This window comes from Coffea arabica, chromosome 6c, assembly GCF_036785885.1.
Source record: "Coffea arabica cultivar ET-39 chromosome 6c, Coffea Arabica ET-39 HiFi, whole genome shotgun sequence".
Lineage (NCBI taxonomy): Eukaryota > Viridiplantae > Streptophyta > Magnoliopsida > Gentianales > Rubiaceae > Coffea > Coffea arabica.
Window position 1 is genome coordinate 2661759 of NC_092320.1, and position 13409 is coordinate 2675167.

At 36.2% G+C, this 13409-nt stretch overlaps 2 protein-coding genes and 1 pseudogene across 2 annotated transcripts; 1 reads left to right on the forward strand and 2 right to left on the reverse strand.

Annotated features, from left to right (window-relative positions):
- The first annotated feature begins 66 nt into the window (after nt 1-66).
- LOC113694157 (CASP-like protein 5B2) lies at nt 67-2810 on the forward strand. Its single transcript, XM_072051951.1, has 3 exons — nt 67-577; nt 1504-1636; nt 2474-2810. Exons 1-3 carry the CDS (start codon nt 447-449, stop codon nt 2672-2674), a joined length of 465 nt encoding a protein of 154 aa, XP_071908052.1. The 5' UTR covers nt 67-446; the 3' UTR covers nt 2675-2810.
- Nucleotides 2811-3263: 453 nt separating this feature from the next.
- Nucleotides 3264-5702, reverse strand: LOC113692156 (wall-associated receptor kinase-like 20; annotated as a pseudogene).
- Nucleotides 5703-10457: 4755 nt separating this feature from the next.
- On the reverse strand, nt 10458-11231 carry LOC140008237 (uncharacterized). The gene has a single exon (XM_072051952.1). It carries the CDS (start codon nt 11040-11042, stop codon nt 10761-10763), a length of 282 nt encoding a protein of 93 aa, XP_071908053.1. The 5' UTR covers nt 11043-11231; the 3' UTR covers nt 10458-10760.
- Between the last annotated feature and the right edge of the window lie 2178 nt (nt 11232-13409).

Consider the following 13409-nt stretch of genomic DNA (forward strand, 5'->3'; position numbering starts at 1 on the left):
AAGATATGTAGTGGTGCATTTTTTTAAATTTAATTTAGAGGTGGATCCTCTTCTTTTAACTTTTCTCAGCCGAGTTGATTTGACACCGAAAAAAAAATTATAATCTATTTATTTTACGGGTAGCAATGATTATAACACTAGTTGCTTCAAGAAATGTTTTCAGCTTTATGATGCTTCCAATAAAACACAAACCTAACGGTCTATCTGGATGCGTTAGCAGTTTTTGGTTATTTATTTCTCTCTACTCACATTTCTCTGTTTAATAACGTCTTGTGGGCAGAAGAATACTTAAATATCTATAAGGATCGAAATGTTCAGTTATTGATGTGATTTGGGTTGAGGAAATGGGGGAGATTGGAGAAATCTAGGGCTTTGAGAGGGCCCTTTTCATTCTGGAAGAAAAAGGGCCCTTTGCAAAGTTTCGGGAGTTTAGATAGAGAGAAGAAATGAAGGAGTTGATAGGGAGTCCGGGGACTGTTTGTGGGTTGTTATTAAGGATAGGGCAATGTGTATTTGGAGCTGCATCCATTGGAGTTATGGTCTCTGCTTATGGGTTTTCCAACTACACTGCGTTCTGGTATGGATTCTTCCTTCGCATTGAGTTTTCAGAATGTGGTATTTTCATGCTTACTGGCTTTAGTTGATAGGATCGGGCCACTTGTTTTCTACTTCCTCCTTATCGAAACAAATTGTGCGCTTTGGATTTTGTACTTGCCTTGATCTTTGCTTTCCTCTGGTATCAGATCTTCTTGGGCAAAGGGATTTTATAGTTCAGCCTTTTCTCTATAAAATGTTGACACGAGTTTATTTGGTGCCCAATTTTCATGCACCATTGTTTCTGGGTGTTTTGGTATCAAGTTTGCTGCTATTTTCAGATGAAGTAAAGTATTTGTTCTAATTTCTGTTGGAATTGAAAATGCGCTACGACAGCTCACTAAATCACTTCTGGACATTTTGGAGCTGACCATATTCGCTGCACCATTTTGAAGATTGGATGTGCGGACTTTTTTTTTTTTTCTAGTTTATAAACTTACCTTATTTATCCCTTTACCTTAACAGACAAGATGTGCAATTGGATGAGTTAAATTGAGACATCAGTTGATAATCAAAAGTTAAACATCTAACCTAGAAAGAAAAGTTACTATTTGGAGGACGTCATCAATTTGAAGAGGCATAGAATGTCGAGCAATGAAAATTGTATTGGTGCAGCATCTGTGATAACTGATTCTTTATAACACAACAAAGAAATCCTCCTGTAAGTGGGGTGCTTTTCGATCGAATATATCCAAGTGCTAATAATGTAATTCGGTGGTTGTTTATCCTATACTTAGAAGAGAAAGTAGTCTAGTCTAAGGACTCTTGATTTTTTCTTATCTGCGCATGCCTGTTATTGTTGCCTTCCACACCCACATATATTTGCGGATATAGGTTTCCTTGATTTGGCTTTTGAAAAAGATACTACGACTGTTATTCACTTTGGTAAATTATGACTTCTGATTTCAGCTATTTGATTGCATCGATGGGGCTTCAAGTTTTGTGGAGCCTTGGACTAGCATGTCTTGATGTCTATGCTTTGAGGATAAAGAGAGACCTTCGAAATCCTGTTTTAGTAAGCCTGTTCGTTGTTGGCGATTGGGTACCTTACAAATCCCTCAATCTGTCTCTTTTACATGAATAATTTGCTTATCTGGCACTGGTGAGTTAGCCTGTTACCATGGCTGGGCTTTGATTGTGAGAGAGAGAACAATAATTGCAGTAAACTCCAGTTTTATTCAACTTTCTTGTTTAGCACTCTTCTAACTCCCATTTCGCCCTTTGCATGCATAATTTTTGGGATCATGTTTATTACGGCAACACCCAGTACATGGATATGACTCTCAATACGAAGTAAAATTGCTGATCTTAACCATCCTGCGGCAAGAGGCGTATTTAGCATGATGTTCTTTATATGTGAGATTTAGGTCTCATAACATTTTCAAGCTATAGTTTTGAATATTGTTTCTCATCATTGTGTTTTCTGTCCTTTTGTGCCTAGCTTTGTTCAGTAACTTCCAAGTCAGAGAACTTTTTTCAACACAATATTCAGTTTTGTCAGCACTAGAGCTCTTATACAACTTCCTTTTCTGTCATATCTCACTAGACTTGAAGTCTATTAATTACATCTTTCTGTTTATCCTTAGTAACTGTAAGCGTTCCATGTTGATCTATGGCTGCGTGCTTAATTTTGCTGAAATTGATACGGAAGACAGTTTTACGCTTACATGTTTTGCCAGTGCTAAGTTTTGAAAGGCTACTATTCCATGTATCAAAAAGACATGCGTTTGTCTTTGCTCCCATATTGAAATCAACTTCACGCAAATAAAGTGTTCTTATCCTATTTGGTCTTTTATATCTTTCTTTGTTTCTTTCATTATATTCTTGTTGGTTTCTTTCTTATATATTTTCTGATTGGGGGATAAGTGATGCAATGCAGGTGACAGCTACTCTATCACTTGCAGCAGCATGCTCATCAGCTGGGATAGCAGTTTTGTATGCCAAAGACTTGAAATACTGTAAGGGCCCAATGCAACCTTCCTGTAGCAAATTTGAACTCTCCATTGTTCTGTCTTTCATCACTTGGTGTCTGATCGCTGTATCTTCTCATGTAATGTTCTGGATACTAGCCTCAGTTTAGGTGCTTGAAGCTCTTTTCACTTTGTCTACTTGGCTCATCTTAAAAATCATCTTTCACTTCTATATTGTGACTGCATTTTCTGTGAGAGGGAAAAACTATCCTTCATTTGATCCATATTGGTTGGTAGCTTTCTTCATTTTTGTTACAATAACTGGGCTCTTTTGGCCTACACCGGGTAATATTTGTTTTCCAGCAGGGGAAGAGCTTGTCCTGAAATTTTGATGTTTCTTCTTCCCCAGTTTTTCCAGGAGGGGCACTGTAAAAATATTCTTCCCTCCTGGAGGTTGAGAAGATCAATAGGTGCCATTTTTCTTTGCTTTATTAACGTGCAATTACAGACGCGGACATAACTGGAGCGAAAGGTCGTAACTTTGTGATGAAATGATTAATGACGAATGAACAGATTAGACAAAACTTCTTGACCAATTTGTGTCTGGTAGGTATACAAGGCAGACGTTTTAAATTTCACACGCACATTTTTCCCTGATCATAAACACACAAAGCCAGCAGTTACCTGGCCGTTTACTCACAAATGAGGAAATAAAAATCCAGGGAAAGGGGCAAAATCGAAAAAGAAATGCAGAGAAAGCTACAAAACACAAAGCACAAGGAAGGACCAAAGCAATCCTAGGAATGAATTCTGGCTAGGGCTTGGACAGGTAAATTGCTCTGCTTTTGAATCATTAGCGTCGAGAATACCTATGACATACTCAATTTCCTCGGCAACTTCTCTCATTGAAGGTCGGTTTTGCCTGCGCTCATCTAAGCATGCCGCTACTAAATTAGCAACTGCTTGCATGGTCTCCAGCTCCACTTTGCTAGCCCATTCTTTAAGGGTTGGATCAATGGTGTCCATCAGTTTATCTTCACCCAAAATCTTTTTCACGTAAACCACCAGGTTCACCAGTTTATCAGTCAGTTGGAGATTGATGCAATATTCAGGATCGAGATAGCCTAGAGTGCCTTGAGCAGAGGTATTGATGTGGGTATACTCGCTTTCGTTTGACTCCACCAGTCTAGAAAGCCCAAAATCAGTCACCTTGGCATCTAGCCTTTCATCCAGCAAAATATTGCCGGATTGCACGTCTCGGTGATATATCGGGGGAATAGCGGAAGAATGTAGGTATGCAAGACCATCGGCGGTCTGGTAGGCGATAATGAGGCGGCGCAGCCAGTTGTGGAGACGAAATCCGTGAAGGCGGTCGAAGAGCGTCCCGTTCGGGACGTATTCATATACCAGCAGAGGTTGCTCAAGCTCAACACAGCATCCGAGTAACCTAACCAGACTTCGATGGTTCACCTGGCAAAGAATTCGAACCTCGTTCAGCAACTGAACGATGCCCTTCATGTTTCCGGGCTTGGCACGCTTGACTGCAGCTATTGTTCCGTCGTCGAGGGTGCCTCTGAAAACTTCACCGAAGCCTCCATAACCAAGTAGATTGTCCTTGGAAAAGTTGTTTGTTGCTCTCTTTATCTCCTTGCCTGTGAAGATTTTTGCCGACCTCCCATTACTTTTGGCATTTAAGATTTCTTCGCGTTCCTTCACTAAAATTTTTTTAGCTCGTCTCTTTAAAAGTTGACGTCTTTCATATGCTACGATTCCACATAAGATGAGTTGCAGGATTGCACCAAGAGCGGCTGAAACAACAATAAACACACGAGAGATGGTTTATTGCTTGAAAATTTGCTGCAGTATATACTTGAAACAGCACTAGCAAAGTACCTCCAATTGTTGGCATTTTCTTCTTCCGAACTTCACAATTTTTTTCGTGCCTGCACCCTGCACAGAAAGAGTCGTACGTGACGGTGTTAGTAGCAGAGCGACACTGGGAACAACTGAAATTTGTTGCCTCTGGTATTTGGAAATAAAGCTTTTCATTGACTTCTTTATCTTTCCGGGATCCATTAACCATTTCCAAAAGATTCTTAATATGCATTACAGAATTTAAATACATAATTTAGCATAAACCATTTAGGTACATATTGATAAGAATTTAACGCTCCTCTTACTTCTAGAGATTTGCTCTGGAGGAGGACTACCGTCTAACTCCTTTCTTTTTTTTTTTTTGGGTGAGGAGGCTGGGAAGGGGAGGTGGGGGGCGACATATTAGAGTGGCCGCAGGGCATGGTTAAAAAATAATATATATATATATATATTCTGAAAGATTGCTAAATGAATTGGCAAAATTAGAAAAGAAAAACTGTGCTACTAACTTTCACAATATCCGGAAGAAGAGTCCCAATACCGGCCGGTCGTGCAAACACTCCTCTTCTGACTGACATTTGCCCGGTCAGGCGCCAAACACCTGGAATAAGGCAACTGGACACAATCAACATCAGATTTGCAAGGTGGTTCTTTTGGGGTCACCCACATTAGCTCCATCCCAGGCGCTGGCCAGTCGGCAACAGGCAAAGAAGGGTCCAAATTTACAAAGCTCTGGTACGCCAAGCATCCACCTTCATGAACTCTAACGAAGTGTGCAGTTTGTGATCCCCCTGTGGTGAATGAGCAACATAATCTCGTATCAGGGAGATTTCAAGGAGCCATTGCTCGAACGGTACTAACGTAGTTGTTGTGACAAATGCTGGAATCAGAACAATTTAGCTGGACTTGCAAGTGCAACATATTGTCGGTGCAGTTCAGCAACAAAACAGTATTGCTGCTTGTAATGTTGAAAGGAAGTGCGTCGCCAAGGTGAATTCCTTCACTATTGAGATCAGTCGATAAACATGTACTTGGGATAAATGATGGTGGCCGGATAATCATTCTCTGATTTTGTGGATCGATGGATGTGACCATGTATGCTGACCCATTAAGACCGTCTACCCACAATTTGCCACCGATGCACCTGACTGCGTAGGCTTGGTCGCCGCAGTTTGGTCCGGTGCTTAGAGGGTAGGGCACTGGAGTCTGCCCACAATTGCCGCAATGTAGAGCACCCATTGCCAACCTAACGCAAGATGATAGTAATAGTAACAATATTACTATCCTGGCAAATAACAATGGGCTACCAGAACGTTTTCCCATTGGATGAGAGAACATGGGAAAACAGAGCAGCTACTGCATGCATGTGAATTGGGGTGATGACATTCGTACCATACTAGGCCGTTTAATGCTCTTGAGAAAGTTTTACTCGTTCATATATGCATGCATAAACCTGGTACAGATGGGCAATAATCCTCGTATCAAACAGACAATAGAGCCGGTACAGTATACATTTGATTGTGCATTCCAACGTTCTCGAACCGTGATGGCGAGCGAATGCAAATACTACTAAACAGTCTGTCCATCTAGAGATTGCATGTTCGATTTTGTCCACTTCCTTGATAGAAACCTTGCCTAGGTTTTGAAGATACTACTGGTGTACTACGGTTTCTGGGGACGATTTATGTGCTCAGGAAAACGTCTAGTACGATTACGGGTTGTCTGGACAAAATCCGGTCCCCGCTTGAGATATGCCATTTGATGGCAAAGACATGATGCATGGCCTTTTGCTCTTTTTACGGAATGAAAATATATTAAATCGTGCAAGAACAGAGCGACGTCTTGGATGTTGGAAGCGAAAAAGTAACATAAAACAAAAATGAAAATTTTTAATAAGGCTCCCAATTTGTAGATTACTTTCTTCTTTTTTTTTTCTTTCGGGATGTTGTTTGTTGAGGAGAGGGGGGGTGGCGGGAAGGGAATGGCATTTCAGCCGCAGGAATTGTTTTCTAGTCTGGGAATGATTTTGCCTAGCGGACAACGCCTAAATTGCGGCAGGGATGGTTTGTAGTTGGGAGTTACGGGAAGCGGAGCCACCCAACTTTCCAATGGTCTGGTTTCTAAAGCTCTGGTCTCCGGTGAAAGGGTTTCCTGTGCGCCATCCCGAAACGTTGTACACCTGTCTAATTCCCGATGGAAGCCGTAGCACTTCAACAGTGCTCATCTTTCGATGCGTTGGAAATGGGGAAAAAATGGGCAGGAACTAAAACTAAAAGGCGTCTCCCCAATATAATCTCTCATGAAATCGGAATTGTCAATGGATCTGTTTGATTACGAGTTTTAAAACCCAAGAAAAACAAATTTTTTTAATAAGTACTGTACCCTAGAAAAAAAGAAAAGAAAAGATACAGACAAACCTCCATCCCAAATATAATTACAACGAGTGTGAATACACGTGCTACGTACGGTATTGATATTATTAAAAAAATAAAAATAAAAGGGTGAATTAAAAAAATTAAAAAATTGTATCAATGCAATTAAAATATAGTGTCTGTCTAACAATAATTTGAAATATGATAAAATGTGTATATTATTCAAAAATTATATTTTTTCATATGATAGATCCTGAAAAAATAATAAAAATTTATATTAAAAAATGAATGATATATGAATAAAAATAAATGTAATTAAATGTTGTTAAAATGAAATACTTACAAATATTATGCATTTGATTTGATAATCTTGCATGAAGGTGCGAACACTCTTCACAGCAATCAACTTTTAGTACGAAAATCAAAATTGATGATTTAATTAATTCTGTTAAATTTTGTGGAATGTATAGTACAAATGAAAATGCACGATCTTCGCATGAATTGATTCGTTGGTTGAACAACCTATCACCGTTGTTCTGAAAATCAAATACGTACGAAATTCAAAATTAGTGTATTTTTTTACATAATTTATGAATAGCATTATAAAAAATAAATATATATCAAGAAATTCTACTTTCCTTTGTAATTTTTTGAGATAAAAAGCATCACAACCAAATATGAATCGTTCATGTCTGCCCTGTAGATTAAGATGCATGTTATCACTGGAATTTTTAATTTGTATGTTAACATTATACCTGTTTGACAAATAAAATATTATATATAATACAAAAAAATTTGTTGAAATTAAAGGTACATGAAATTAATTACCTAACAACAGTGTCGACCACGTCGTTACAATGCATACACACTGTTTTTGAAAAATAGTCTTCATATAGTTGTCCACAATTTTTGCATAGCTCATATAATATGTTTTCTATGTTAATGTTCTAAATGTAAGTAAGTATTCAAAAATATTTAATCTAGTAAGAATGAAAGAAGATATATGTTATGATTATAAATTTAAAAAATTTGTGCAGTAATTAAATTAAATAGAGTAAGCTTACTGTATACATGATTGTATATTCGAATATTCATATTCTCTTTGAATTTCTATCAACAATGCTTGTGATGTTGTAAAATTGCTTGACCTCAACCACGTAACTAACTTTCGAGCACATGTATTATTTTCAAATCCACAATTTTTTGAAATACATGTTGATAAGAGTATGAAATAACATTAAAAATTTGATGTAGTGTTACTGATGGAACTCACCAACTGCGCAGATTTCGAGCAAAATCTAAATTATGATTGATATACAATTTGCTAGATCCAATTGTACAAAATGATGGTCCTCTGTAGTATGGTTATATTCGCTAAAAACCTATTCAAATTATATAGAGTATAAGAAAAAAAACATTTGATTTACCTCTGAAATTTCGTACGCAAATACCACATGCTAGCAAAATATTTTTTATAACAGATTGATATTATAGGATTTGTAGTATATTTAATAACTTTATACTCAAATCACTGATGAGGCAAAGTTTGCTTAAATAAACTTTACAGTGTCCTAATTTCTTGCAAAAAAAAAATGCTAAATAGTCCTAATTGTCATCACAAGTTACGGCAACGTGCCAGTGGCATCTAGGCCTAATTTTTTTTTTGGTCAAAATCTAATCCTAATTGGTTCTGCTGTTTCTTGATCATATTGTATACTTCTGAATTAAAATTGTATTAAAATAGTATATGAATAAGCATTTTATTTAATTAAGGAGTAAAAAAGATTTAAAATATAAATAATACTATAAACCGTTTATAAAGTAGATTATAGGAAAGTTTTAAATTTTAAATTTGACTGGTGATAGGGTTGGTTATAACCCACTACTATTTATGTATTAAAATAAATACAAAAAATCTAGACAAAAATCTATGACCTACTACTTGTTCTGTTATTGGGATTTTTTTTAGAATTAAATATAGTAAATCCCTTAATTTTACATTGCACTTTACCTCCTCAACTTTACATTTAGTTGCATATTTGTGACTTTTTTTGAAACGTGATTGTAATTTGCAAAGCTCATTTGTAGGGGTAGTTATAGAGTTAGTGTGGTGACAAATATTTGTTAATTATAAAAATGTAATATTGTATTAAAATAGTATACGAATTAGCATTTGTCTTTGATTAAGAAGTAAAAAGAATTTAAAGTATAAATAATAAATTAGAAACGGTTTATGAAGTAGATAGTGAGAATATTTTAAATTTTAAATTTGATTAGTGATAGGGTTGGTTATAACCCACTACTTTTTATGTATTAAAATAAATACAAAAATTTAGAAAAAAAAATGAGAAGTTTCGAAACCATTGAGAGAATCTCTGCTAAAAACTCTTTCTGCAATACATATAGATATAGATGCTAAACTTTTTGTGTTAGGATTAAGGATAAATGACGTAAAAAATGTAAATACTCGCTGATTAAGTGATTCTTCTCTAAAATATTTTCTTATTTTACTTGAGCAGTGGTCTTTCCTCAGTGTGTGTGTGTGTTGTTTTTGTTTTTTCTCTTTGTTCCTTGGCTTTGTGATAGGTGACAGTTGACACCTTTTTCTTTGGACTGCAACTCTGCAAGTGGATGGAACTTACATGAGACCCACAGGCCTACATGGAATTCTGTAACAGGCCTTAGTGTATTAAATAGACTGACTTAACTAAGGAGTCCTATTCTTGGGGGTCCTTAAGAAGCTAAACTCACAGCTTAATAGAATTCAAAACACAATTGCTTCAGCCTATCCCAAGAATAAACCCAATAAAGCTGCAGCTATTTATTTTGGATCCATATAGAGCCACCATCTTTGCGTTTTTGGGCCGAAAAATGGCTCTTACAATCTTCCTTCTTTTTTTTTTTTTTGATAAAATGGCTCTTACAATTTTAGGATATTTTTGATAAAATTAAAATTTAAAATATGAAATTTGAATCTATTAAATTATTGAATTGTTATATAATAAATTGGATACATTTCAGTGTATATCACATTTAGTGATAAGTGAACAGTTTATCACTTAATTTTTGAAGTAAGTTTTGTCTAGAAAATTCAGTGCCACTTAATTAATTCAGATGCTATATTTTTTGTTATCAAACACGTCTAAATATATTAAGATCTGAATTTATTAAGTTTAAGTGGCGCATTGAATTATCAGACGGGACTTTAATATTGTTCACCCTATGATTTTTGTGACAACTATAACCTCAAACTTTATAATATTTTTCGATAGTGTTGCAAATGAAACTACACATGACATGGTAAAAAAAATAGAGAATGAAATATATATTGATATAGAATGTTAAATGAAGGACGGAAAGACATTTTTGTGCGTTGATTTTGTCAGTTGCGGCGACCCTTACCCTTATTTCAGAAGCAAATCCCACGGAACACTAAATTTCTGATGTTTTTGTATATCAACAATATATATGAAGAAATTCGGATGCAGGGACATTTTTGTGCCTTTCATTGGCAAAAATGGAACAGAAGTGGAAATGATGCGGGAGAAAGCTTTTCTGAAAGAACCAGTTCATCATTTTTAATGTGGTTGGACCTTGAAAGTGCCGCTAGAAAACTTCTCAAACTCCGGTTGGATTGTGGTATAACTGTCTTTCCCAGACTAAACGTTTCGTGGGCAACCAACAGCTTGGCCCTTTAGCCGAAGGATACTATAGCAAGTACAAATTTCATTTATATTACACAGAAGCATAACCAGTCTGTACACTTCCAGATTTCACCCATTAACGCTACAACACGAATGTGTGGTCCCTTGGGGTTATCCACACAATACGCCCAAGAACCAGAGAATCATGAAAAAAGAGAAAGGAAACAAATAGCAAAGATCTTTCACACGCAATTAATCTAGTTATGTGGATCACCTCAACCCACCATGCCCGACTACTTTTACATGCCCTGGATTTTCCTGTGGCAAAGTAATATAGTGAGCGCCATATTTTTGTTTATAGATATTCACTTGACGGCACGGCGGGGAGTCAGATGACAGCCAGGTGATTGAACAGCGGCGGAGAGCATTCTTTTGGTGGCAGAGGAAGAAGGCGATGACGCGGAGGCGGGGAAGGCACAGTCTGGTCTGAAAAGCTGAATATCAGGCATTTGGAAGCGGCCCGAATCACCTGGCAATCTCATGTAGGAAGCAGAAGGCGATTCATTCGTCCATGATCCCATCATCCCTTGTTGGCCATTCTTGTACTGCATTATAGCTCTGTATACTAGTGGAATTAAGCCCTCCATATCGTAATTAATGTCGTCTAAGTTGAGAGGGCGGGTAGGTAGGGTGTGGAGAGATTTCAGATTTCTTGGTGTTATGTTGATTTGCAAATTACAATGGGAAAGGATTAAGGGAATGGAATGGTTGATTGAAATTTAAATGAGAGACTTGGGTGTGATGACGTGGCGTAATGGGTCGGAGCCTTAGCTGTTTAGTTTTAGTCTAAGCCAAGCTGACAGATTGGCAATTTTCATGAGTGGGATAAGGATCGTCACGAATTGAATCATCCAGGCTTACAAGGCAAACCTGCACGAAAACCACACTTGAAAGCTCCATTCAAACTACATTCCATTACATCTCACCAAATCCCAAAACAAATATTATTATCTAGTAATACGCTGCCGTATTATCTTCGGATTTTTAATCATTTTCATATTGGTCGACTTTGTGCTCAATGCTGATTCTACATGTGATGTGTGTGGTGATCCATCATTAAAATAATCCCCACAGCCTTTCTTCTTTCGTAAGCCACTTTTCCACTCGTACTATTTTAAACATCTTTATTTCTGCTACACCTATTGCTACGAAATTCATGGAAGCTTGGCTGTGTTTGGATTGTATTTTCTAGGATTTTTTTTGTAGAAAAATTACTATAGCGATTTAATGTACGTGAGAAAAAAAGATAACAGGGAAATGTGATCACGAAAAACGATGCAATTTTTCGGCGAAAAATGACTATCCAAACAAGGCCCATTTGAATGGTGAAAGCATGAAGCACGAGGTCTACATTATTGCCATGTACCATGTGTTTTTTTTTTTTTTTTTATCGTTAGCAATTTCTTCAATTTTCTAGTAGGAAACAGAAAAAAAAAAAGAAAGAAAGAAATTATTTTTGTGAGGAGATGAAAAGGATATGAAGAACAAGATATTGTAAAGATGACGTACATTGAACAAGTATTATTGCACGTACATACGCCTTTCTCTGACGAAGATCATTATTGAACAAGTGTAATAGCTTTGGGGTGCGATATCTATAGCAAGTGCTGTGCTGTGGACAGCTTAACTGCATGCTGCTCCCAAAATAAAATTAGAAACTATGGAGGAGTTGCTTATAGCTATATTTTTGGATCGGAATCTCATTTACAGTCTCCCAAGTTATATTTTCCTTCGCAAATAAGAAACCTTCAAGAAAGTTAGTGGCTACCTAATGACTCGTTCATCCAGGATGATCAATATCTGCCGCTCCACTCTTCTTCATTAGCCCTCATCAGTTGGTATTCCTTGTTTAAATACTCGATATTGTTGTCCATTTTGTTTGACAATTTTCTTAAATCCTTTACCTTTTGCTCTTAAACAGTGGGACGAGCAATTTTCCCTCATCAGTTGGTATGCACCTGTTCAGAATATACAGAACAAAGGTACTCGTCAAAAAAAAAAATTTTTTTTTTTTGATATCTTTTATTGTACCTTTCTTCTCTTCTTAGAAGAATGAAGTTGCGCCTACAAATTCTAAGTACTCCTCTTTTACTTTCTGGTATTGTTATGCATGTATTCTCGCATCTCTTTAATTTGTCAATTCAAGCTTCTACAACAAGTGTCCAGATACCTTTGTGTCAACTGGGGAGATTTATCAGCTGGACGTCAGAAAATTCTAACTGCTCTGAATATAGTTACCTTTGTTTATCAACTTGAATGATCTCGTGAAAGTCAAACTACTTATCTTTTGGCCGACAGTCGGCATAAAGAGTTTAAGTTGACCCCGTAAACAACATGACTAATCTCAATAGAAATTTGGAATACAAGAAAGAGTTTGCAAAGTATACACGCATCTTAGGATGGCTTTGATAAAATTGAAGTGTGAAATCTAAAATTTGAAGTCTAAATCTAATACATTTGAGTGCATACGACATTCAGTAATAAGTAAATAGTTTATCACTTAATTTTGAGAGCAAATTTTGCCTAGAAAAATCGATGCTACTTAATTAATTCATATATTCAATTTTTTATTATCAAACGGTTTGAATATGTTGAGATCTGAATCCATTAAATTTAAGTGCTAAATTGAGTTATCAAACAGGATTTTAATCTTAACATCTATACTATATATAAAGCCCGAGCAAAGGGTTTGGAGTTAATATTTATCGTCACTTTATAAACTTCCTTTTTTGTTATTATAAAAACTACTTTAACTTTAACTACCCATCACTTTTTTTACTTTTAACTATTTAATTATACGTTTTCAACATAATTATTCCTATACATTATAAGTACCAATATAAAATTATTTTATGAAAAATATTTGAAAGATTAAAGTTTGCTTTAGAAATAAAAATTTTATTTGAAATATATGACCATAAATATTATATAATTTTGATTGCACACACATTGGG